General features: G+C 43.5%; 1 protein-coding gene across 12 annotated transcripts in view; it reads left to right on the top strand.

Moving 5' to 3' along the window:
* Nucleotides 1–218: 218 nt before the first annotated feature.
* Nucleotides 219–27,058, top strand: part of kmt2e (lysine (K)-specific methyltransferase 2E) — a 42,236-nt gene continuing 15,396 nt past the window's right edge. Inside the window, exons 1-15 of one of the 12 annotated variants that reach the window (XM_066705532.1) lie at nt 219–539; nt 15,872–16,056; nt 19,474–19,591; nt 19,817–20,049; nt 20,223–20,303; nt 20,533–20,591; nt 20,890–21,092; nt 21,197–21,235; nt 21,553–21,759; nt 22,068–22,198; nt 22,295–22,412; nt 22,669–22,778; nt 23,600–23,924; nt 25,052–25,150; nt 26,481–26,552. In XM_066705532.1, the coding sequence (XP_066561629.1) occupies nt 15,986–16,056; nt 19,474–19,591; nt 19,817–20,049; nt 20,223–20,303; nt 20,533–20,591; nt 20,890–21,092; nt 21,197–21,235; nt 21,553–21,759; nt 22,068–22,198; nt 22,295–22,412; nt 22,669–22,778; nt 23,600–23,924; nt 25,052–25,150; nt 26,481–26,552 (1,866 nt within the window). In that variant the 5' untranslated portion in view covers nt 219–539; nt 15,872–15,985. Of the gene's footprint in view, nt 540–15,871; nt 16,057–19,473; nt 19,592–19,816; nt 20,050–20,222; nt 20,304–20,517; nt 20,592–20,889; nt 21,093–21,196; nt 21,236–21,552; nt 21,760–22,067; nt 22,199–22,294; nt 22,413–22,668; nt 22,779–23,599; nt 23,925–25,051; nt 25,151–26,480; nt 26,553–27,058 lie in introns of all 12 variants that reach the window. The other 11 variants (XM_066705531.1, XM_066705528.1, XM_066705536.1 and 8 more) reach the window with 11 other exon arrangements.

The raw sequence follows: 27,058 nt of genomic DNA, 5'->3' as shown, positions 1-27,058 counted from the left end.
CACCAGCCGTAACAGAGGGAGCAGGTTGAGTTCGTGAACGCGCCCGTTTGGTTTTTTCGCTTGTGGTCTTTCTTTCGCTCTTGCCTCAGTCTCTCTTGCTCGTACTCGGCGCCCCTGTGGTCGTGGGCGGGTAAACCCCGCAGGGTTTAGGGGCGTGGCCCGATTAGAGAGGGAGGGAGGTCGTTGGCAGATGGGGGGGGCGGAGCCTCGGCAGTATTGCCTGAGCCGCCATTTTTGCAAAGGGAAAAGACAGGAGAGAAAGGTCTGTTTTCCAACGGGCATCCCGCATAGAGCGGACAGAAACAGGAATTCAGCGGTTCTATACAGGGGAAATAACCCAGATAGAGGTGTCGGGTACACGACCAGGAGCAGGGGTGGTCTGTGCAGTGGGCGGTGTAGTAATTCCCCTTTCTCCACCTTTTAGAGAGATCTGCAGTGGAAGCGGTAGTAGTGTTTTGGTAGTGTTGAGGTACGGGCGGCGGGGTCTGACCCGGGTGCCCCTGTTCCTTTATTTCCAGTGTGTACAGTGGACATTTAAGGTAAGTAACACGCATTATCTCTTGTACATTACAAAAAGAGGAGACTATAACCACAACCTGTAATATGTATATATATATATATATGTGTGTGTGTGTGTGTAATATATATATATATATATATATATATATATATATATATATATAATTAGTGTTTGTGTATGAATGAATGAATACGTGTGTATATAATGTATACATCAAATTACACCATTAGTAATTGACGGCTGGGATTATTGATCGAAAGATAGATGCTGGAGGTGGGGGTAGTGTTGAACCTTAGCATTTCAGTCGCCCTTTGTGTGTACTAGTGTCTTGTACCGCTGGAAGTTGTTTCTGGTTTTTAAACGTGTGTGTATTTCTTGTGGAGTGTGACACTGTATTGCACCCAGTCGGTTAATAAGTCGACGGGAGACAGACTGATCGTAGGAGAAAGGGGCAGCGTTTACCGGAGCCAAGAGATGCTCAGTGTCCGGGTAATATGGCGGGTTTGTGTTGAAGTCTTTAAAAAGAACGAGAGAGCGCATTATAAACAAACTGAGTGCGCAGTCGTCTTTAGTTGTTAATACAGAGTGTTTTGTTTTGTCTGTGTGCTTATTTTAAAGATAAACGAGTTACCCAGTTTATTCTGAGCGGACTATTGCTGTTGACGTATAAACTTGGAATAGTAGAAGGTATTTTTTCGTAGACGTAAATGAGTTTTGCAGTCACACGTAATCGACGGTGTATCCGTCTTCACCAAACGTGTACTTTGTCTCGTCACATGGTGATTATCTGTTATCTCTTATATTCTGGATAATCACATTGGAAACAGCTGCAACATATCTGCCCCTTTTAAGAATACAAAGTATACGAATACAAACACTGAAAGGGTGGCTAGTATACACAGCAGAGCTTTTGTTTATATGGAGCCAGTGGACCTGCCAGCACAGTCGATCCCCTGGAACGGGAAAGGGTTTGCTTTTTTTAAACGCGCCCCTCTCCCATATGAATCAATCATTTTTTTTTTTAAATTTATTTTACTTGACACACAGATAGAAAGTAAAACCGATAAGATAAAAGTGTTTAAAGCAAGCAGTTGTGAAGTGTGTGTGAAAGAGGAGGGGTGCATACTTGCAAAGGGAGTCCCCGCTGGATTTTATTACAAAATACATTTCAGTCCTTAATTCAGAGGGTATGGAACTGTACTGCTGAAAAACGTGGGGGAGGGGAGAGGAGAGACTGTGTTATTGTAGCTATCGGGGAATACTGTATAGCTGCCGTGACAGCGTAACGGGGCTGCCCAGAACAAATCCTGTCTGTAAATACGGCTCCTCCGAGAAGTTGAGACGATTTTCAACCTTCTCGTTGCACGTTTCACCATCTTCCATCACGCAAAAATAGTTTTTTTTTTTTTTACATGCACCCCTAAGAGTTAACACCGCATAACACATATAAGGTCATTTGTATACAGATAATATCAAATATACTGCAGTTTGATTGCAGCTACGGGTATATATCTCCAAATATGGTGCTTGTGTTTTCGTCTCCAGCAGCTACAATTGTCCCTGAAGTTAGCTGAACTCGATTTTGTATTTTACGTATCATTACTTAAATACGTGTAGGCTTAAAATTACTAGGATAGACATACACGAACACGGACCAGGACCTCTATGTCGACGAAGGGTTGTGTTTTCTGGCAGTTCTCGTCCTTCGTCGCAGTCTCTCGATGGTGCAGTTTTCTCTCTGCCCTCTGTAAAGTGTTATGAAAATGGCGGCCCGGGTTGATGTTGTGGTAATTTAATCTGGTTGTCCCTCCACACCCCTGTCGGAGCGGCCGAGCCCTCTGCAGCGCGCGCGCACACAATTGAAAAACGAAAAGGAGTTGGAAAAATGTCTTCTCGTCTGTAAACGAGTCGCTGTTTCCAGCAGTAACGTCAGCGTGTCAGAGAGAGAAAATAGTTTGTGTGTATGCTAGGTAGTTCAAGGATACGTTATTTCCACAAATGTACAGTATGTTTAATCTTTAGTGAAACGATGTGTGTGCGCGCGTCTTATCGTTGGTATAACAAACCATAGCTTATTGTGACTCTAAATTCGTCCAAAATGATAATTTCAACACTTCATCTTCTGAATTGAGGTTTTAAACACACACAACGCGTGAGTCGCTCGCCATTGTATTCAAATAATCCTGGTTGGAATACAGGGAGGACTTTTCTGACAGCTCGACACTTCTGCAAGGCTCAACAATATGCAATTGACAGTGCAAATGTTTCATAGCAATTAGTTAAAATATCGATTAAATCAAGATCAATTTATCTTCAGCTCTGAAAGAGCAATGAGTGTGTCTTTGATCCTCATAAACGAGGTTTATTTGAATAAGCTTGTATTTGATTCTAGAATTTGCAGTTTGTCATTTAGTGGAGTTACAAAAAAGCATAAAAATACAGCACTTTGTATAAATAACAATGTAGGGATTCATAGGAAGCTGCTACCGCTTTCCTTTTCTCCCTTCATTGCTCATCCCCAAATACGATAAAACGGAACACAAAAAAGTATTTGGGTTCATATTCTGCACCACAGCATCCTTCCCCCCCCATCCATCCCTCCCTTTCTCTAATGAGTGTCAGGGCAGACAAGGATACAGTGTGCCTTGTGTTTAGGGGTTGGGTCATCAACTGCAAAAAATAAAATATATTTGTAACCATGTTGACATTACTTGCAAAGGTAACGACACAGTCAGTAGTGTGACTGGATGGGTGTGTGGAGAGAATGGGTAGATGTTCGTGTCTGTGGGAGCTCTCCCCTCCCCTTTGCTCTTTGTCCCCTTTCAGAAGAAAGTCTCTAACTGGGACCACATTAGATGTTATGCTGGCTTGTCTTTCTCCTCCCTGGGACATCTGGCCTCTGCACTGCTCTGTCTCCTGCTGTGCAGGGACAATTAATAATCAACCAACGGAGAACTTGTTCATTTACCCCATTGGAGTTAGACGCACCTCCATGCTGAAAACCATAAGACTGGATGTGAACCTTTTGCTGTGGAATCAGAAAATAGATGTTCCAAGTGTGTTAGTGAGATGACTATAGTGACACAGGGGAATTAAAATGCTGTGTTATTGTGAAAGCAGTCCATTGCTCTTAAACATACCTATAGAAACACTCACATATGTGCTCCATGCGTACATGCACCACACACACACACACCTTACAAACTTACACAATGGAGATGCACTACTACATATACTATACTATATACCAGGGGTTCCCAAACTTTTTTGACCAAGGGACCTGACCTGGGGGGGCTGACGGTAAAAACGTGTGGGGGGGGATGATTTTGCCGCAGACCCCCTCATGGACCCCAGTTTGGGAACCTCTGCTATATACTATACTACTTACCACACTGAACCACTGTACTGTGCCATTCTGTACTTTACTACATTATGGCACTATTCTATAGTACGGTTGTCTGCTGGCCTATACTGCACTGAACTGTGCTACTCTCTACTTTATTACACTATACTGCTTCATGTACTACACTGTATTGTACTAAGAGATGCTCTGTATTGTGCACTCTTTACTGTGCTCTACTACTCTTTACTGTACTACAGCATATTGCAGTATTCTGTACCATGCGGACTGTGTGTGGTGTTACACTATCTTGTAGCAAAGGAGCAGCTTGTCCTGGGTTTTAGTTGTGCTTGAGTTTATTTTTATTTTAATGTATTTTTTTTTTTTACTTTTGTCCTGCCCATTTGTTGTAAAATAGTGGCTTGGACTTGGAGTCATTTTGCTCTGCTCCACTCTTAGAGTTGTCTAGAATCCTGGCTTGCAATTATAAAAGCAGCCTTAAGCCAGCCGCTGGGATTGAGCAGTGGAGGAGCTAGTGAGTGGAGTTAACATGCTACAGCAGAGATTGCTGCTGGGCCACTAACCTTATTACTGTCCTGTCCCTGGGCAGCCATTCTCTCTCATATTTATTCAGTGTCTAAGTCCAGTGTTTATTATACCAATCCTTCTGCTATTGAGTACAGTGTTAAACCCAGTAGGTGACTGCACCAGACCAGGCCTTGAAGGTTGTGCTTCTGGGGTCTCTCGGATTGAGTCCTATGACTATGCTGTTATAAGAGTGAAGGCATCTGGCCCAGCTGAGGTACTGGACTCTTGTCATTGATTATTCCCCTGGGCTGTTGAGCAGTGGTTCTCAGTCTTGGTCCTGGAGTGCCTGTATCTGCTGTTTTTTGTCCCAGCTGAAACTGTTCGTTCTCTCTGCTAGTTCTGCTCTTGGATTAACTGAATTAACTATTTAATATATGACAATATTTGAAAAGGTCCAAGTAGGCAATTTTCAGTCCAGTGAAATATTCAGACTTTTAATTCAGAACTGAGGTGGAACAGAAACCAGAAGATAACCGGGGTGGGGTTGTCCAGGGATGAAGCTGTTCAAGGTGTCTTGAGAACTTGTATAAGCAAGGTGTTCTGCTCCTGCCGCTGTTCAGCCTAAGTCACGGGGAAAGGAGACCGCCCTCTCAGAGGGAGACGCACAGATAAAACAAATAATTTGGAATTTGATGGTGAAAGATGCTCAGAGGGGGGAGAGATTCTAAAGATAAGGTCTGGTGAGTTGTATGGGGAAATGTCTCGGGAAGTTAGTTTCCATGGTTTGCTAGAGCAGGGGTTCCCAAACGTTTTTGGCTCAGGGACCCCTTTACTGACCAGATTGTGGCTGAGGACCCCCCACCAAAAAAAAAAAAAAAAAAAAGTGTGTTTTCACTGAGGACTTGACAACAGTGTGAGAGCGAGGGGTGTTGGGCATAGGGTATTTTCACAGATGTTTAGCGCAACAGGGAAGGGGGGGAGATTCAGGGGTTGAAGTTGTTTTAGTCCCAGAGTGCATGACTGCATTTTTTGGGGAATAAAAATAATATCCCAGTTTGGGAACCTCTGTGTTAGAGCATGCCTGGTTAGAGGCTGGCATCTCATTTGATCCCTTTTTGCTTATGGTTAGCTTGCTTCTAAGGCAGGGGTCCCCAACCTTGGTCTTGGAGTGTTAGAATACAGTAGGGATGTCCAGGCCTGCAGTGCACAGTGTCCTGACACCCACATAGCCAGTGCACTCTTTGTATTGCCTGTTGACTGTATTTATTCAAGGATAGTCTTACTCCACAGATCTGAAGTTTTTCCAACTCTAACAGCAAAAAAATAATATATGGGCAAATCACTTTTGTTCTTGAAATGCCTTAAAAATATGTTCAGTGCATCCTCACTTCATTTCCAGTGTTAAAGAAACTTTAGAAAAAGTTGTGGTACGGGTATATGTCCATGTCGGGTACCCGGTTGGTGTTAGTTTGAGGTGCTCTGATAGCTTCCACATGCAGCACCATCAGTCAAACTATGTTGAGGCTCTATGGGGCTGTCCCTAGCTGGGCTTTCAACGGTGATGGTGCTACAGTACTGTCAGAATGAAACCTGCACTTCCTCCCACCCACCCCCCTCTCTTCCTCTTTATCTGTTGCTCTCTCAACATGCATTTCTCTCTCTATTAGATATTTTTATGTGTATATAAAACTTTGAAATAATTCTAAAAGTAATAAAAAGAAAAACCAAACAAACAAGGCTCACCCTCTCCCACTTTGTCTCTTTTGTTTCCCTCTCCCACTCCCTCATAATTTGCTCTAATTCTCTCTGCCTCTCTCCTTGTGTGAGGCCCCTTTTCCCAGCCCTGAGGTTTAGAAAGAGTTGAGGATTATAGTGTTACTGCTCACTTCACCTGTATTGTGACCAAACAGACTATAGTTCTCAGTCTGTAAAACTGAAGTGTGGCAGGCAGGGTTTTCTTAAGTTCAGCCTAGCATGTTTCCAGACAGATCACATGCTCAATCAGTGCAGCCTGAAGATGTGGACACATGAGCACTGTGTTCATGGTGTTAGTGTAGATGACTCACCTTGTGATGATGTTGGGAAAATCATGTTAATGTCACCATAAGCAACACACTTACTCAGTCACACATAAAGTATGCACACGCATGCATCCTCCCTTTCTTAACTGCATGCTGGAAACTCCCAGCTGTGACTCCCAGATTATTATTGCCTGTAGCTGCTGCTGCTAACTTCTGTGCCTGTAAGCAATTCTCCCCACATTCTGGGGATAGTTCTATAGTTGAGTAGAACTGTTTAAAAAATAAATATAAATAAATAAATAAATAAATAAAGCAACAAATCTGCTCTGGCTCGGAGAGTCTTGGGAGATTCTCAGTTGTTCTGGTTAAAAATACATTGAAGATAAATGCTTGAGATGGAGCTCATCTTGAGTGGGAGTGGGAAGGGCTGTGCTGTAGTAGACGATGTCTTAATTCTGAGACAGAGTGAAACTTGTTTGGCTCCTCATTATGTGTGTGTCATTACATTGCAGCCCAGGTTGAGTGTGAGCACTGAGTGCCTCTCTGTCAGCTGCCATATAATTAGTTACTTCCCATCTCTTATCCTCTCTTATCTTGTATTCCCTCTGGCGCTGGCTTTTTTTCTTGTCCCTTTAATTGTACCTCCCTGCTTCTCTTTAGTGGTGGGATGTGGTGCTCCCCCTGGCCTGATTCCTGCCAGACTCCTGAGAGTTGTTTTGGAAGAGGGGAGAGAGGGCTTTCACTGACCTTGTTGGCAATGTTATCACTAGATTAACAGCCCTGCCGAAGTAAGTGGACAGTGAGAGTTATCCCAGCAGCAGCCCTAAACCTGAGCCAGAGGATTGTAATATTTTGTTTTGTATGTCTCCCAGTCTGCAAGTATAAATTTGTGTATGGGGGTATGTGTGTGCTCACGTCTGTCTCTGTGTAAGTTAGGAATGTGCATGACCAATATTTTGACTTGATAATTCCACAGCTCCTGCCCCTTGCCACCCTTTCAAAATGAAATAGTCACATTGCATTATTTCAAATTAAATTATTGCAGATCTTTTTTTAAATACCTATCAAACAAACACTTGCTTATACAAAATGACTTCTATAATATAAACTGTAGCTGGCAATGTAAGGTTGTGTGTTTTGGGGCACAGATATTTGTTTGAGGATTTAAAACAATGTCTTGGATAACATCTGCCTGAAGAATGCTAACCACCACCAATCAACACATCATACACAACAACAGTAATAAACTCAGGCCTATATTAATTATGCACGTGGTAAAACAATTTGTACAACTGTATTTTAACGATGTAGTCACTTCTGATAGATAAGACTGAAATCTATTGTCTGTCTGAAGATACTTAAACTCGTTACTTCATCAGTTTTACACTTTGTTTTACACTTAAGTGTTTATTTACTTTTGTCAAAGTATTTCCATGCAGAACTTTTCTGTGAGGAAGCCATTGTTAGCCACAGTTCTAGTTCTAGTTTAGTCAATCACAGACTAGAAATTACAAATCCCACCCTCCAGTCAATCTTCATTATTACTATATAGAGCCAATCAACAGTACAAGCATTAAAATACAATTTTAAACTATTGAATGTTGGATTCACTTATCGATAGTTGCCATCATTAATGAATAGTTGAATGTTCAATTATTTGGTCTCACCCCTAGAGGGTTTTTCCTGTCTCAGAATGGGCCTTTGGGTAGTGACTACGCATGACAGTAAGCATGATCGGTCCATGTACAGTAAAGGCAATTAGTTACCTTATGATAGAAATCTATGCATTTTCTTATTTCTGACCATTTGATAAACACAAACGTCTATCATGCTTGAATAAATGAAACCCCATTAACAAAACTTAAAAAATTACAACATTGGAAGGGGGGGAGGGGAGTGAGTTTGAGGGAGAGGGGTGTGGGGTTGGGAGAGGGGAGGCAGTCAGTTGCAGAGGTCACATCCTGCTTCAGAGCATGTCACCCTCCTCTTTTTAATAACTAAATAAAAGGATCTGACAAGGCCATGGCAGTATATTAGACTACCAACAACCGGAATAACTATATACAAGTAAAAAATAATACTTAACAGGGAAACAGAATTCCAGACATCTGGCTTTTGAATATTGTCACTTTAGCCATTACGTAGACGCATGCTATTCTTTACAAGAGCTCCTGTCAATGTTGATACAGTAACTTATCCCAGCCAGCACACTGCCGTGGCGTTTTATTCTAGCACTGTCAGTGGCTATCATAGTGCTGTGAACAGACTCGGCATCTATGATTTGTTTCTGAAGGGCAAGGTGTTTTATTTTTTGTGTCAAGATTCAATTTTTCTACTTTGTATTTGGCTTTCTTGCTGTATCGCGTCTTTCTGTGAATCGCGTCTATTTTGCTTTCCATTGTGCGGTCTGTGAGCTCTCACAAACACACAGCTGAGCGCATCCAGGCCTGCTCGGATATGGACATGTCTGGTATCATTGGAAAGCTACAGCCCTGCCCTGTAAGAGAATGACAGATCCGCTGGCCAATGAGGGACAGGATTTGGGGAAAATGGGCCTGGAATGCGGCCCCCCTTCCCCTCTTGGCTGTCACCCAAAAAAAATACACGTTTCTTAAAGGGCCGGTAACTCAGCACTGCTTATACGGAAATGGCCGTAACTAGGCTCATTCGAAAGCTACAGACCTGCGGTTTTCGGGTGTGGCAGCGTTGAGCACCTATGGGAGACAGGGTTAGAGTAATATGACGTAGAACGCTCGTCCCGCCCACGGCAAGATTTGCAAAGGGCGAACCTTAAACACATTCGCAGAGGATATGAAATGATATATATTTTTTTCAATTCTTATCATTTTGGCGCTGGTGATTTTCCTTGGGCGCTCGCTAAAAGCTCTTTGGGGGGCGCCGAAAATTCCTTTATGCAGGAAAAACCCTGCCCTAGTGCGAGAGTCTGCATTCTTAGCATGAGATTGTTTGGGGGGGCGCGCGCGTCTCTAGCAGTATAAGAATTTGTGGGTGTCTACGTTCCTAAGCAGTGACGACAGGCACATTTATACTGCCATTTCTGATCCAGATCAAATGCATCGGAACATTTGATAACGATCAGTGGTGTTGGGTTTACACTGCAATTTGATCAGGATCAGCTTTCAGTTGCCACAGGGGTCCTCGCGTGCCCACTAGCACGCAAGTCCAAACTTCAGTATAAGCATATATTAAATTAGTCCTTTATTATAACACGGCTATATCACATCTCATTGCGACTTATTCTAACAAGTAAAATATGCAAGTGCGTTGTTTTTTTCACAACCGAATCATTGAAAATAAAAATTAATTATATTTTTGCTAACATGATAGCTCTTCAACAGCTGTGATATGACAATCAAAGGCAAACCATCATATAAAACTCGGAAGTTGGATTTGAAGTTTATGAATAGAACATTTACATAGCACAAGTGTAGTATTTAAATTGAAATATGATCATAAAACATTAATATTATTGCTATAAATAATGCACTTTTTTTCTAAACGCACACTGCAGTCAAAACATGAATAACTATATAGCCTACAGTAAGTAAAAAGCTCAAACGGCATACAATAAGAATGAAACAAATGTAAACGTAAATATTAGAATAATGCAATAACTATTGCATTCATCAGAACATAATTGTACACTAAAGTAAACACTTTCAACATCGTGTAAACTTTGCTTTCAACATACACTCACCTAAAGTTTAAACGCTGTACTATAGCATAACCATACCATATTAATACTGTGTTTGACCCCCTTTCGCCTTCAGAACTGCCTTAATTCTACGTGGCATTGATTCAACAAGGTGCTGAAAGCATTCTTTAGAAATGTTGGCCCATATTGATAGGATAGCATCTTGCAGTTGATGGAGATTTGTGGGATGCACATCCAGGGCACGAAGCTCCCGTTCCACCACATCCCAAAGATGCTCTATTGGGTTGAGATCTGGTGACTGTGGGGGCCAGTTTAGTACAATGAACTCATTGTCATGTTCAAGAAACCAATTTGAAATGATTCGACCTGCGTGACATGGTGCATTATCCTGCTGGAAGTAGCCATCAGAGGATGGGTACATGGTGGTCATAAAGGGATGGACATGGTCAGAAACAATGCTCAGGTAGGCCGTGGCATTTAAACGATGCCCAATTGGCACTAAGGGGCCTAAAGTGTGCCAAGAAAACATCCCCCACACCATTACACCACCACCAGCAGCCTGCACAGTGGTAACAAGGCATGATGGATCCATGTTCTCATTCTGTTTACGCCAAATTCTGACTCTACCATCTGAATGTCTCAACAGAAATCGAGACTCATCAGACCAGGCAACATTTTTCCAGTCTTCAACTGTCCAATTTTGGTGAGCTTGTGCAAATTGTAGCCTCTTTTTCCTATTTGTAGTGGAGATGAGTGGTACCCGGTGGGGTCTTCTGCTGTTGTAGCCCATCCGCCTCAAGGTTGTATGTGTTGTGGCTTCACAAATGCTTTGCTGCATACCTCGGTTGTAACGAGTGGTTATTTCAGTCAAAGTTGCTCGTCTATCAGCTTGAATCAGTCGGCCCATTCTCCTCTGACCTCTAGCATCAGCAAGGCATTTTCGCCCACAGGACTGCCACATACATATATATATAATATACCTGACAGTTCAGTACAGTCCACACAGGACATGTTTCTCCACTTTCCCTGCATGAGCACGAACCTCACACTGCATTTTCACAGCCCTCTCGAGGTGAACACTTTTACTCCATGAATATATAGCATTACTATACATGCTCCTCCACTGATGTCTGTGAATCATTATTTTGCGTGTGATGTGCCTGCCCTATTGCACTCTGTACTATGTGCAGTAGCAGTCGCTTATTGATCAGTAGAGTAAAAGCACTCGGTGCCATTTGGACCTGGCGTTTCACTCAGTGTTTTCACACCACTGGCACAAACCCACGAATGATCTGTCATTCCCAGTATTGCTAATGCCCCTGAATCAGTCATGTTCATATACACAGAATTTCCAAAACGTGCTCTCTTCAATCTCCATTTCCAATCCATGTTTATTTGCAGGTAATCACTGTATCCACTCAGCACCTGTAATGCTGTACAATGTGTGTGTTTTTCAAGCACTTGAAATACTGTACACCGGTAGAGATCGCCACTTGAGCACCAGACTGACTCTATTGTAAAGGGTAGGCAGGATTATGCGTTATATTTGAGTTATGTATTTAAATGACCGGTGAAAATAACCCGATTTTGGCTATTCTAGGTAAATGTGTTTATAACTTATTTTTGTGTTTATCCAGCTAAAACGCTGTAGGCATGTTTAATACATATATTTAGGAAAAGTCACAAACGGGTATGCGCAGTGTATTTAGGAACACAGAGTAATTCAAATTTTAATAACCAAACCTGTCAAATTGACCAGCTCGGCGCTTCTAGTGTTAAGAGGATTTCAATATTTTGTAAGTGACCTGAAGTAGAGAGAGTCTTGTCCTGTATATCCCCCAGCCCTCTCACAGTCAAGTTTGGTCTTGTACACTCAACCATCTCTTCATGGCTTTTAATTAGATGGTTGGACAGCTTGTCCTCTCAGTATGCTGTGGCATGCTGGCCCTGTCAGCCTGTTACTATCCTGCTGTGGCTGACTGCTCCCAAGCCCTCTGCCCCTGCCTCATCACCTGATTCTATCACTGTCAGTCTGTATCAGGACTGGCTGCTTGATGGGCTGCTCTGATGAAGGTTTGGGAATTCTTTGCTTTGTATGATTTAAAATGTACATCTTCCATCGACACTGTGCCTTTGTTGCATAAAACAGTTTCTTCAATGAGTATTCCTGCCCAGAGTAAAGCACAAAGTACTGCAACACAATGTTGCCGTAGTTAATACTGAGGTAACAGGATAATTCAGCAGTCTTGTTCAGCTGTCCCCTGAGCTGGAGTGTTCAGGCTGGGCTAAGCATGGTTTGACCTTAGGGTCTCCCGTCCTACATTAAGTGTATTCTTTGCTGTGCTGCAGAGTGAGTTCCATGCTGTTTCACTGGTGTGTGTGTGTGTGTGTGTAACTGCTTTGTTGAAGACATGTTTTCATGCACCTCTGGACAGTCTCTTTGTTTGCTGCTTTGATGCTGCTGCATGTCTGTGCAGTGTGGAAAGCAATGTTGAGTAATTATATGTGTGTGTGTGTGTGTATATACATTAATACATTAATATATATATATATATATATATATATATATATATATATATTAATGTGTGTGTGTGGGATTGTGGATTAGGATAGAGTGGAAGGATAAGAACTGCCGAGCAACAGATGCTGGAGTGCTGCTGATTTATAAGGATTAGAACGTTATGACCATCTGCCTAATATTGTGTAGGTCCCCCTTTTGCCGCCAAAACAGCCCTGACCCGTCATGGCATGGACTGCACTAGACCTCTGAAGGTGTGCTGTGGTATCTGGCACCAAGACGTTGGCAGCAGATCCTTTAAGTCCTGTAAGTTGTGAGGTGGGGCCTACATAGATCAGACTTGTTTGTCCAGCACATCCCACAGATGCTCGATTTGGATTGAGATCTGGGGAATTTGGAGGCCAAGTCAACACCTTAAACTTGTGATTCATCAGACCAGGCCACCTTCTTCCATTGCTGCATGGTCCTGTTCTGATGCTCACGTGCCCATTGTTGGCGCTTTCGGCAGTGGACAGGGGTCAGCATCGGCACCCTGACTGGTCTGCGGCTACGCAGCCCCATACGCAACAAACTGCGATGCACTGTGTGTCCTGACACCTTTCTATCAGAACCAGCATTCACTTTTTCAGCAATTTGAGCTACAGTAGCTCGTCTGTTGCATTGGACCACACGGGCCAGCCTTCGCTCCCCACGTGCATCAATGAGCCTTGGCCGCCCATGACCCTGTTGCCGGTTCACCGCTTTTCCTTCCTTGGACCACTTTTGATAGGTATTGACCCCTGCAGACCAGGAACACCCCACAAGAGCTGGAGTTTTGGAGATGCTCTGACCCAGTCGTCTAGCCATCACAATTTGGCCCTTGTCAAAGTTGCTCAGATCCTTATACTTCGCCATTTTTCCTGCTTCTAATACATCAACTTTGAGGACAAAATGTTCACTTGCTGCCTAATATATCCCACCCACTGACAGGTGCCATGATAACGAGATTATCAGTGTTATTCACTTCACCTGTCAGTGGTCATAATGTTATGGCTGATCGGTGTGTGTGTGTGTGTGTGTATATATATATATATATATATATATATATATATATATATATATATATATATATATATATATATATATATATATATATATATATATATACACACACACACACTTGTATACACATACGGTTTGAGAATTTATTAACGTAACGTAAGCAGGGGATAAAATTTAACTTTTTTGGCCACTAGCCAGTGTAAAAAGAAGGAAAAAAACTTACCAGCCATTTGGTATTTTTTACCAGCGCTATCAGTGCTAATCCCTTCTCTCGGTTTCTGCGCGTCATTAAAAGGATTTAATTGGATTGGCCAGATATTCATAGCCACGATTTGTGGTTGGATAAAAAATGTATATAATGTCTTGGAATGATGACAGACAGTAACATCCTTTCCGTTGGTCAATACCAAGCACACCAGCAAATACACAATGTAAACAAACCGCAAGTTTCTTTTTAGCAGAATCTCCACTATGCAGCAAAAAATGCATGTCTTCATCGCAAATATTTTCCCCATAAATTAATGTTGTAATTGATGCAATTGAATACTTATCCAACACAACAACTTTGTTAAATATCTATGTAAAAATACATTATTAGAAGATGTATGGCAATGGCATAATAACAGCAGACCTGTCAACTCTCACGCATCTCGTGTCAGACTCTTGTATTATTGTTTCCCGATATTATCACAACTGTTTGTCACAGTCACAACCTTTATAGTTAATTTGAATTTGTTTTATAAAGGAATATTTTGCAATTACAGCTGTAATTGATCGACCAATATGTTTTTTTTTTTTTTTTCATTTTTTTTATACATTTTCATACAATTGGCAGTTTGGCATTGTGAGCTGCAATGAAAATACCTTAACATTAGCATCTAAAGACAAAGTTGTGACAATGTTTTCTAGTCACAACAGCGAAATACAAAATGTAAAGACCTATCTAGCCAGGAAATTCATACAAACGATTTACTTTTCCTCTCCAAACCACATAAAATAGCAATAGCTGGCTGTTTATGTATTAATGTGTTTGTTGCGGTCCTCTTTCCTTTTCCGTCATAATTCTGAAACACTTTGATCCAGGTAATTTAAAAAGTCAGAAATTATGCCTATGAAAAGTAATTAAGTCATTATTGTTCCACATCCTTAACCACCTTACTTCTGCTTCATTCCACTCCATGAAATATGTACTCCTGGACCGAAGACTGTCCAGATGCCCTATATTTTCAAAAAACATGATATTGCGGTTTGCCAAATCAACTAACGTACCAACACTACAATGTCAACAAATTAATTTGTATTTTGAAACATACCAACAAATACTCTATCAGAAACTAAAAGTTGAGTTCCCATACACTTGTTGGCTACCCGCCAAAGTGGCTGGTTAAATTGACAGATTTTCCCGCCACTTGCTAAACCTATCCGCATTTGGCGGGTGTTTAATAAATCGCACAGTACAGTCAGAATGTTGTAAATAAACTTCAGTAATAAATGGTATAAAAATGACAACACGCATGTTGATATGGTAAGTGAAGGTCAGCTTTAACAGCTACCACAGCAGGCCCAGAGTATGTTGTGTGTATAAATGTTTAGATTTGTCCAGCAGTGTTTGAGCTGTGCTGACGGGCTGGTGTCAAGATAGAGGTTGCATTGGCTTGGTAGGTAGCTGCTCTGATTCCTCTGGGATGCTATGTAATGCCATTGCAAGTGAGTGTTCTCGGTTAACCTACCTGGTTTAATTAAGCTGAAATTTAAATTAGAAGTATCTGCACATCTAGAAGACTGCAAATTAACTGCCCTGTGTTACTGTATACACAGGTTTCCCTTGTTGAGGTGTACTTTCATAAAAAGGATGGGTGTTGGTGGGTATTTTCTTGGTACGAAGATAAAATGCTTTTAGGCTTCCGCATCTCCCACTGGGTCTCTGTTTTAACACCTTACCACAGGTGTGGTCTGTCTGTCTGTCTGTCTGTCTGACAGTCAGTCAGTCAGTCAAAGTGCCAGGACACAGTTAGCCCTTAAAGGCAGGTTGTTGGAGAGCTGTCTGGCAATAGTCTCTATACACATTGTTTATTCTTCTAAGGAAATTAACCCTTTTTATAAAGAACTCTGCATCTGAACCCTGATTCAGTGCTCTCTCTCCCTCTAGTGGTTTAATCAGGTACTGTGCTGTCTATCTTGCACTCTCTTCCTGTGACAGTGCTAATCTCCTTCTTTCTTTTTGCAGGCTTTGTGGATGCACTTAGATGTTTGCAATGAGCACTGTGGCTGGCATGCCCCAGTGTTTTGGATACAAATGCTTAGGACCCAGTAGGAATCAAATTTATCAGAAGAGAACGTCATGAGCATAGTCATTCCAGTGGGGGTCGACACAGCAGACACCTCGTACCTGGACATGGCTGCAGGCTCAGAGTGAGTATTCGAAAGACCCTTCTGTGCTGTGTCTCTCTGTTCAGTCTAGTCCAGGTTGTGCTGGCTTCAATCTCTCTCCCCCCTCGTCAGCATGTCTGAGTATGTGTAAGGTATTCCCTCAGTGCAGCTGGACCACTGCATTTCAGAGTCCATATTAAACATGCTTGAGCCAAGGCTGCAGTCAGCAGGCTATTCCTGATTTAGTGGATTAGGGCACCTAGCTGTCCTCTTGCCCAGCCTCCCTTCCTGTCTTCCTCTCCCTTTCTCCCTGCATCTCTTTGCCTCTCCCACATGAATCTGTGTCCGATGTATGCCAGGGCTCTACAGTGTGAGCGTTTTTACTCGCATTTGTGAGTGAAAATAATGTGCGAATGTATAATACAATTTGGGCGCACAGTGCGAATACACTATTTGAACTATATAAGGAAATACTACATTGACATGATTATGATAACAATATTGTACACTAATCGTTATTCCGGTAGAAAATGTGGGAAATGTAGTTCAGTTGTGGGTTGTCGCAATTAACCGAGAAGGCAACGAAAACTACAATAGTACTCAACAACAGTGGGACTGCAACAACTTAGCGATAACGTAGATTATTCAAATCTACTAAAATCTTAGTTGGGTCTACCAGGGGCGCAGCTACTAAAATAAAACCTTGAGAGACGGAAGCAGCAGCCACACCCATGGAAAGTATAGGAGCACTTCAAATTGAATTTACAGTGAAGACAGTTTGCTGCAACATGTGCAAAGCTGAACTCGCATGGTGATCACAACAATGACGCAGAGCACTGGAGAGAGACACTGGAGCCGCAATGGCAGGATGGAGACGCTCGGCTGATGCAGGCTGCTGCCTCTGGATCTGAAAATGTGTCCGTCAATGACCACACATTGGATCTGTTTAAACCGCACGAAGTACACGGCATTTCCCGTTACTTGAGCTACAACTGTTTCTTTACCTCCTCGACTACATTATTAACATTTTATTTATTATGCCCAGGCGCTACACTCAAGCAACAGTCAAAACAGACACAGTACACAGATGCAATACAGCAGTGCAGTACACACAGACACGGCAAAAGAAGCAAGAAAACAAGCAGCTAGGTTAGCCAATAAAGGAGAGCAAGCAATACAAATTTGTAACTAACAGATTCTTTAAAAGTTTTGTCTTTAAAAAAAAAAAAAAAAAAAAACATCACTTTTTAGATATTTCTTTAAATGTGTAGGGCACGTCTCGGAGCCTATGGAAGTGCCTTGCACAGCCGTGGCTCATTATACTATATGATCGAAGTAGTGCCATACATATTGAATTCAAAGTATAAATATTAGGGCTGTCAATCGATTTAAAATATTTAATCACATGATTGTCATGAGTTAACTCGTGATTAGTCGCAATTTAATCGCACATTTTTATCTGTTCTAAATGTACCTTAAATTAATACTTTTCAAGTTTTTAATACTCTAATCAACATGGGCATGGACAAATGTGGATGCTTTATGCAAATCTGTTATTATTAGTGAAACCATACTCAACATAGAGCATGAAGACTAGACATGTTTCAAAGGTCAAAGATGTTTTTCAAAGAACATGTTCATGTCTATTAGACGCATGAAAAAAATTACATAGAAATACCAGGTTCCCATTACTTCTTTCTTTGCACTGAGCAATTTACTTACACAAGCCTGTTTACATTTAGTTATTTAGCCACCCATTTAGTTATCGCTGTGGTGAGTCTATTGCTTGTGGAGCTGCAAATTATCTAGTGTGGTCTGCCTTTGGCGAGGGGGTGGAGAGCTCTCTGCATCAGTTGTATGCTTCGCCATCAAGTGATATTTTAAACTTGACGTGTTGCGGTGATGACTTAATTCACATCAACAACTTCAGACATCGTTTTGTATATGAATTTTCCTTTCAGAAGAACTTTTTCTTTCTCCATTTCTTTTTGCTGCTGCATCCTTTCCTGTCTTATGGCTCGCTATGGCTGCATCTCCATTTCTTCAACTACAGGCTAGGCTACGGGTCAAAATGCGCGCTGCATTAATCGCGTGTAAATAAAATTAGTGCCATTAAAATGAATTTGCGTTAACACGTTAATTTTGATAGCCCTAATAAATATATATCATTAACGAACATTTTTTCAGTTTAGGGGCACAGTGCTCCTGACGAAAAAAAGTAAGCATAGAACCCTGTATGCTCAGTTTTTCTACTTGTATGAGTTAGGGGGTAGAACGAGTACTCTAATTAGTCTAACTGTAACACAAAAATATATTTAAAAAATTACTCATAATTTCAGTTTTATTTTGTATTTCTTTGATCTTGACCAAACATTTACATTTTGATAATTAAAGCATATAAAACAATCTTTCAGTTTTATAACAAATATATCTATGCTTCATAGTATAAATTAGCTGAAGTACTGGATGGACGTAGTGAAAAGCAACATATACAACGTGTAAAAAGAAAACCAAACTTGGCATGGATTCTTTGGGATGAAAATGAAGGGAGTGGCACAGCAAGACTGTTCACGTAGAGGTTTATGTCCCAAAACAAAAGCACTACAGGCGAGAGCAGGCAGTTAGGATTTTAAACCATTATTTCTTCCATTAAAATTAAAGCTGTTTTACACTGCACAGGGACTGGAGAGTGAGAAAAAACAAATGAAGTGTAAATGTGTAAAACGTGCATCTAATTAAAGTAAACAAGGTGGACAAATGTGTAGTGGGCTGAGACTGTTAGAGTAATATAAATTGCTGATGGCCTGAGATATGTTTTAGGTTCTGTAGATGGATTTGCATTTGTCATACTGGCATTGGATTGTTTCTAGACACTGGAATGGAATTGTGTTTAAAACAATGGCTAAGATCCTGAAATCGCCTCAAAATAATAACTGCAACATCTTTCACAATGAATGCTATTAGATTCTTTGTCAATTCCTGTTCACGTAGCCTATGTCATTTATTGGATGCTTTGAAAATCCAAACCTTTTTGGATACCTTTTTTAGGTATCACTTACCGGACTACAGTACCACTTTTAACTTTCAGCTGACTGGTTGAAGGAATGTTTTCCTCTTTGGTTATGCATGCATGCATACAACCTCAAACCCCTTTAAAAAAGACAATTAAGTGCCTGTAGGCCTGGCTGTCTTGTCTTGTGAGGTGTACAGTACCATGATTAGTGATGCTATAGATGCTGCAATATTGTAATGGTTTGATTTTTGGGTTGTGTAAGCTGTGTCTCTTACACTTTCATTCTCTCAGCTTCTCACACACTCTCTAATTCATAATTGCCCTATGATGGCAATATATCCGTTCTACATCAGTTCATCTTTACAGGATGTCTGGTGCAAATGGAACATCAATGGGATGCAAGTGTCAATAACATTCTCTCTCTCTCTCTCTCTCTCTCTCTCCAGCAGACCTGAATCAGTAGAGGCTAGCCCAGTGGTAGTGGAGAAATCCAACAGCTACCCTCATCAGATCTACACTAGCAGCTCACACCACTCACACAGCTACATCGGCCTGCCCTATGCTGTACGTTTGGGGACCAGTAGGGGGTGGGTTAGGACCCCCTGATTTGAGGGGTGGGGTTGCATCTCAATAGGGTGCCAGTCTAGATAAATGCATTTAAATCTATTCACTCAGTTGCACTGTATTATCAATTGACTATTTCACTCCTTCCTTGCCATCTCTTCTTTTCCCTCTCTCCCCTCTCACCTCTTTCTATCCTTTACACCTCTCTCCTTTTCCCGATCCCAGGATCACAACTATGGTGCACGGCCACCACCCACACCTCCAGCCTCCCCCCCTCCGGCAGTGCTGATCAGTAAAAGTGATGGTGGGGGGCTGCTTGCACCAGCGCCCCTGGATGAGGCATCCAGTCACACCACACTTAGCACCTCTGAGGACGGAAGCTATGGTGCCGACATCACGCGCTGTATCTGTGGCTTTACACACGACGACGGGTACATGATCTGCTGCGACAAGTGCAGGTACACACAGAGTGCAGAGGAGGATGAATGGAGGAGAGTGGGTCTAAGTAGATCGGGTTAGAGGCATGAGATGGATCATGGAACAGGAATAAGACGGGGGCATCTTGGGAGAGGAGGAGTGGAGGGAATTCTATTCGTTTTTACGATTTTTATTTTTATTTTTCTCTTGACAGTGTGTGGCAGCACATTGACTGTATGGGTATTGACAGGCAGCACATTCCTGAAACATACCTGTGTGAGCGCTGCCAGCCCAGGTCAGTACACTCCCTCGCCCCCTCACAAACATTCACTTACATACACTTGCCCAGCCACTTGCCCTGCACTCTCAAATCGCCAAAGGTGTTGTGCTTGTTATTCTTGGTTTCCAATTGTATATTTGTAAGTGTTTTGTTAACCTTTGGAGTGTGGTGTTTGTGTGACTGTTATGGTTTTTAATTTTGTGGTGGTGTTGTCTTGCCCCTGACACAGTGTGTTGTTGTACAGGAGTCTTGACCGGGACAGGGCCATTGTGCTTCAGACCAGAAAGAGAGAGAACATGTCTGGTGAGTCTGCATCATGACAGCCCTACTCTTCAGTAGTGCATTAATGCTATAGTGTGTTTACAGCAGTCATGCATTGTATACAATAATGTAGTATATAGCAGTTGAACAGTTTGTGTAGTATATATAGCAGTACTAGCGTAAGCAGTGGAATATGTATGTGCATTGTTTACATTAAGTGTATTGTGTGCAGTAATAGTGTACTGAACATAGCAGTCATGCACTAGTGTAACCTATATAGCAGTAGAACAATGTGTGCGGTAAGGGTGTAGTTTATATACCAGTATTACAATTTGTGCAGCAGCAGTAATGCGGGCTGTTTCAGATGGGGATACCAGTGCAACAGAAAGTGGAGATGAGGTACCGATGGAGCTCTACACGTCCTTCCAGCACACGCCCACCAGTATCACGCTGACAGCCGCACGGCTTGGAAAAGCCACAGACAAGAAGCGCAAAAGAAGTGGAGACAAGGAGCCTGTCCCCGGCCCTGTGCGTGCCAAGAAGGTCAGAGGGTCTGCTGTGCTATGCCACACTGGGCATTAACTGCTTTGTCCCAAAGTCTGTCTCATTGTACAAGTCCACTCACACGCACTTTCTTTCTCTCTCAGGCATTCCGTGAGGGGTCCAGAAAGTCCTCTCGAGTAAAGGTAGGGACACAAGTGTAAACTCCACACAGAACATGCCTGGTTCGTATGGCCTTTTGAGGACACTATCCACCCTCATTATAATTGACTGGGTTCTTCTGAGACGAGAGACATAACGGCAGAAGGACAAAGTTTCCAGTTAGCAAGTTTTGTATTAAGTGTCCAGAGCCCCACGCAGGATGGACAGCAAGGAATTAGAAGCAGCTACAGAAATATTCAAACTTTTGTCATAAAATTCATCATTATTCAGCTCTCTCCACTTTGCTCCTCTCCTCCATCTCTGTCTCTCCCATTCCCTCCACTCCTCTGATCTTCCTCAGGGCTCTGCTCCAGAGGTAGACCCAATAGAAACCCCCTCACTGTGGGAGAATAAGATCAAGGTGTGGATGGAACGCTATGAGGAGGCCAGCAGCAACCAGTACAGTGAGGATGTACAGAGCCTCCTGAGACTGAGGGAGGGGGCTACTGGCAAGACACTGCCCCACCCCTACAGCACCCATGCTGCACCTTTTAAACCACCTGTTGAGGTACTGAGAGAGATGCGTGGGCACACCCTGCTATACTCCTATAGAACCCACACCATGCTCCTTAATCCACTTGTCAATGTATAGAGACTCGCACTTCTCCACCCCAACAACCCCCACAATGTGCCCTTTAAACCACTGGTCAAGAAACTGAAACACAATCAACCCCTACAATTGTTCCATTGACAAAGAGAAATGCACACTCACGCATGCACCTTGAGACACTCACTGCTGTACACTGCATGAATTATCTTTGTAGAGAGGAGACTCTTAGTTATAGCTAACTCCCTCCCTATTCCTCTCCCTCTCAGAGTCATGTGCAGAAGAATAAGAAGATCCTGAAAGCTGTGCGCGACCTACCCCCTAACTCCCTAATCATTGAGTATCGCGGCAAGTTCATGCTGCGCCAGCAATTTGAGGCCAATGGATACTTCTTTAAAAGGTATCTTTCTGTCAAGACTGTTCCTGATGGTAACTCTAGTGATATTTACAGTGTATCCCATGTTATCTCCATGTTTTAACTGTTCTCTCTCTCCAGGCCTTATCCATTTGTGTTGTTCTACTCGAAGTTCCATGGCCTTGAGATGTGTGTCGATGCTCGCAGTTTTGGGAATGAGGCACGATTCATTCGCCGCTCCTGCACCCCAAATGCAGAGGTGTGTACCCCCAACACTCCGAGATGCCTGGGGGGGAGACGTAGGCAGACACGCACACAGGGGATTCCACCGAGTGTAACACTGTGCTGTGGTGAATTCCTTGACCTTTCCACTTTATATGCATCACTGGTCTTAGGGTCATCTCATGCGAATAAAATAATTGCAATGTGTTAGTTTTAGATCAAAGTATCCCCAATAGAGATTATTTTGTGCGTCTGCAGTCTCTTCCTCTTACTCATGCCATCTCCTCTGACAGGTGCGTCACGTGATTGAGGAAGGCACTCTGCATTTGTACATCTACTCCTCACGTGCCATTGCCAAGGGCAATGAGATCACTATTGGCTTCGATTACGACTATGGCAGTTGGTAAGCAGGGGTGTGGGAAACGTGCAACAAGACCACAACATACTTACATTTGTAAATCTGAATGCCATACTGAACCTGTTTATGTTAAGCCATGCAGCAAGGTGTTATGAACGTGGGAACAGATCTTGAGAAGGCAGCGAAGTGTCCATCAAAATGGCATTACTGCTAGATATGACAAAGAAAACAAACCCAGGAACAAACTGATCAATGTCTTCAATAAAATTAATCATTATTGATGGGAGAAATCATAATAAATAAATCCTAAAGCAGGATCAATGTTGGGGCAACAGCACTCTGACCTCCAGTTCCTTCAACCAACCCCATTCATCCTGCTTTTATACCCTTTTGTTTTAATTTCCCCTCCCCCAGACCAAACCATTTCCCAACATAAGGGAACAAAGAGGGGAAAAAAAGAATGCATTCAAACTCATACAAAGATTATCAAGGAAACAAAAAAAAAAAAAAAAATTATATAAAAAAAAAAATATAAAACAAAACCTGTGAATGAAAGAAATAATGTACTCTCCCAAATAATGAAAAATGTCTAGGACCCACTCTTAGGAGCATTAGGGTAGGTGAAAGTGCATAAAACCTGTAAGAAAGATGGCTTCTTTAATGGTCTCCATGCCATTATAAGGGCAGTGTGCAGCTCACCCCCAACTGCAGCACAGAAGCAGAATAGTCAGTGGCTAAACCTCAGAGAATGCAAGAGACCTTCCAGGGTGACAAATGCTCATCTCTCGCCTCACTTTCTCCCTCCCTCTCCCCTAACTTTTTCTTTTCCTTCTCTCTCTCTCTCTCTCTCTCTCTCTCTCTCTCAGTAAGTATAAAGTGGACTGTGCATGTGTCAAGGGGAACCCAGAGTGTCCTGTTCAGAAGCACAATGCTGAGCCAACAGAGAACCTGGCCACAGGCTGTGAAACTCGGCGCCGCCGGGGCCGCAAGGACAAGGAGCCGCCCCGCGAGCGAGAGAGGGAGCGGGAGAGGGAGAGAGAAAGGGAACGTGAGCGGGACAGAGAGAGAGAGGGTGGTCAGAATCAGAACATCACGCTAGAGTGTGAGGGGCCGACTGCCAAGTGCAAGACCAACTGTGACGCCAGGCAGAGGAAGCTATCTCCACTGCGCCTTTCCATCTCCAACAACCAGGTATTGACATTCATCTCCTTCCCAGCTCACATTTTCCCCATTCCCTAGCTCTCACTCACTCTTCTCAATCTTCCATAGTCACCTGCCCCTTTTCTATTACTTTCTCAATTTTTCACTTTCTCTGTTTCCAGCACTCACACACTTTTGCCCCATTACTGTCTGTCTCTCTCTCTCTCTACATCTCCTGTAAGATTGTACTTTCCTCTCTCTCTGTCCCCTCCTACACATCAGCTCCATTCCTTTTTCTGGGGGGGTTTGTGCCATAATGCAGCTGGCATGCAACCACCAGCACTTGACACATGACTCCTGTTGCAGACTGGACTTGATGTCACTTTTGTCTGGGCCTTGAACGTTACACTGTTAAAGCCCCCAACCTGTCCTTCTGAGATGCATATGAAGTTCAAGGCTCTGTTCCTTATATAGAGCTCTGATATGCATCTCTTGAGTGACAGTGAGCTCTTCGTAGATTGCTTTGTTTAAATCTTTATTTTATTTTATTTAAATTATTTAAATAGTTCTTGATGTGATTCACCTTGGACAAAGATGTCAACCAAGTAAAATATACTAATGTATGTAGGCCATGTGGAGAGGAGGCAGTAGTGATGTGTTCTGGCTCTGAATTTGTCATGGAAATGTTGCTCTCAAATAGGTTGCATTTGTGGTTTGTTGAAAAGAAGTTTAAACACTCTGAAGCTTGTGGATTGGCAGCTGAACTGAGAAATGGAGCCGGTGCCAGACAGAGTACCAGGGCACTATCTGTCCCATCTGGGCTGCACAATGGGCCTAGTGACTCTCAGGCTGAGGTCTTTGTCTGAGCCAGGGAAGTCTGCCCTCTCCTGTAAGGTGACGAGAGACTGGTTGTGAATGAAATATAGAGCTGGATGGAGAGTGAGACAGAGAGATGAACACACAAGGCAGACTCTTGTACACAAAACCCAGGCCGTTCCCTTACCCCCAAACCGCCCTTAGTGCCTCCAGCCATGATATGCTGCCTCCCCTGCACCCCTTGCTGTACCTCACACCCAAAACACTGTCTCACTGTTACCCGATGCAGTTCATCTGTCCCTACCCCCCTGCAGCCCAAGTGCAGTGCCATGATAAAGCACACCCCCTTCTCCCTCTTTCAGGAGCCAGAGTTAATTGAGGATATTGAAGAGAAAACCCCGGTTAGCAATGAGGTGGAGATGGAGTCAGAGGAGCAGATGGCAGAGAGGAGGAGGAAGATGGTAAGTGGGCACCTGGCCTGCCTGGCTTGCCTGCCTAGTCCCTCTCTCTGCCGGGCTGCGCCGTGCTGGGTGCTGCTGTGGGCCTCTCACATACCCGTAACTGTGGACCCCCTTGCTGCTGCCTCTGCTGTGTCTGCTCCTGTTGCTGCCTCTGAGCCTCGACCCATTTCTGGGAAGGGGAAGGGGAAGGGGGAGGGGAGTGGGTAGTGGCTTACTTCCCCTTCCTCTCCCCCCTTTTCCCTCTATCTCTCACTTTTAGTTACTCCCTGTTGATGATTTTCTGTCAGAATCTGTGTTCAGTTAATGTCCACTACACTTGTCACCAAGAGGACTAGTATTTGAACTGTACATTTCTGTACAAGGAACCATCAGAGCTGTAAAGGACCAGTCTCTATTAAGCTGTACAGCAGAGGTTTAGTAGTTTGCGGGGATCGAATTGCTCTATATTTGTGGGGTCTCTCATAGCCTGTATGAGGTAGTGCATTCTTGTGTGTTTTTGGTGGATGGTGACATGGTGTTGAGGTGTGGGTCTTGCTTGCTAGGTCTAGTTGACTGTTGGTGATGTTAGGGCGAAGTAATAAGGATGACTTCAGCTGTGACCCCAAGTGCTTTCAAGGTATGGTTCGTGCCCTCCACAACGCTCATGTCCTCTCCATAATGACATAATTTGGAATGTTCAAGTTTTGAGAGGAGGTGCAAATTTAGTGTGTGTACCATGTCCTCAACCAGTCTGTTCTTACTAGTCTATAGAATTACCCACCTTCCTCCACAAATGCACACAGAGCATTGAGGGTGGTGGATGGTGACAGATGAAGTACAGACATGGAGATGTTCATCTGTGTGTGTATATCCCTTTCCTTCACTCTGCTCCTCACCCATCTCTGGACCTTAGCCCTCCACACAGGACCTGTGAGCAGGTTGGGGGTCAGATAGTGGGCTTCCTGTCATGTCCCTTTATTATTTATTTTTATTTCTTGGCAGACACCCTTATCCAGGGCGACTTACAACATAAGCGCAATATAAAGTGCCCCAAGCCCCACACCCAGACCCAGCTTCTCCAGCCATCACAGACCTCAGGCCCATCTCTGCTCCAACCCCATAGTCCTCTCTCTCACACAGCCAAGGTCTAAGAGCAGGGCTGGCTGGGGTATGGTTGGGGTGGGAAGAGGATGGAACGGGGGCAGGTAGTTGACTTCCTGCAACCCTCCCCATTACCACCCCTCCCTGTTTAATGCCCACATAGCCCAGACCCAGATCCACATTTGCTGTGTGTGTATGTGGGGAGGGTCTCTGTTTTCTAAACCGGCTGTCTCTGTTTGAAACCATCCAGGCCAGCCCAGTGGAGAAGTCCCATCTGCCTGCAAGGGGGGGCTCCAGCTGGATGGGACTGAGGCAGAAGGAGGTAAAGGCGCACCCCCCCCCCCCGCCCCTCACCACCCACAAATGCCCCTGCCAACAACCCCCACATCCATGGTCCCACCACCTTACTTCCACCCTGCGCCCCCGCACTTTGCTGGTACCACCACCTGCCCCCCTGCAGGACCCCACAGACAACCCCACACTCACACACGCACCCCTGCCCACCCGTCTCCATTCTGAGCCCTCCGTCCCCAACACTCGGCACCAACACTGGTTGTCGGTCCCTGGCTTGGGGGTCTCGGAGCTACTTGGTGTCCCGTCCACCCTCCCAGTTCAGCTTCCTCTGCCCGTGGGACGGTGGGTCATTTGTAGCCCACCTGTGGACCTAACTGCCCTTCTCACCAATCCCTTTTTATTGCACACACTGACACTGCAGAAGGGGGGATAAGCATTGTGGATATCCATAAATCACAGAGGTTTGAGTTTTTTTTTTAGGGGAAGGGGGAATGTGGAAGTGGGCATGCCTCCCCCCCACCCCCCTCTCTCTCT

This window comes from Amia ocellicauda, chromosome 5, assembly GCF_036373705.1.
Source record: "Amia ocellicauda isolate fAmiCal2 chromosome 5, fAmiCal2.hap1, whole genome shotgun sequence".
NCBI lineage: Eukaryota > Metazoa > Chordata > Actinopteri > Amiiformes > Amiidae > Amia > Amia ocellicauda.
This window is presented reverse-complemented; position numbering and strand designations above follow the sequence as displayed.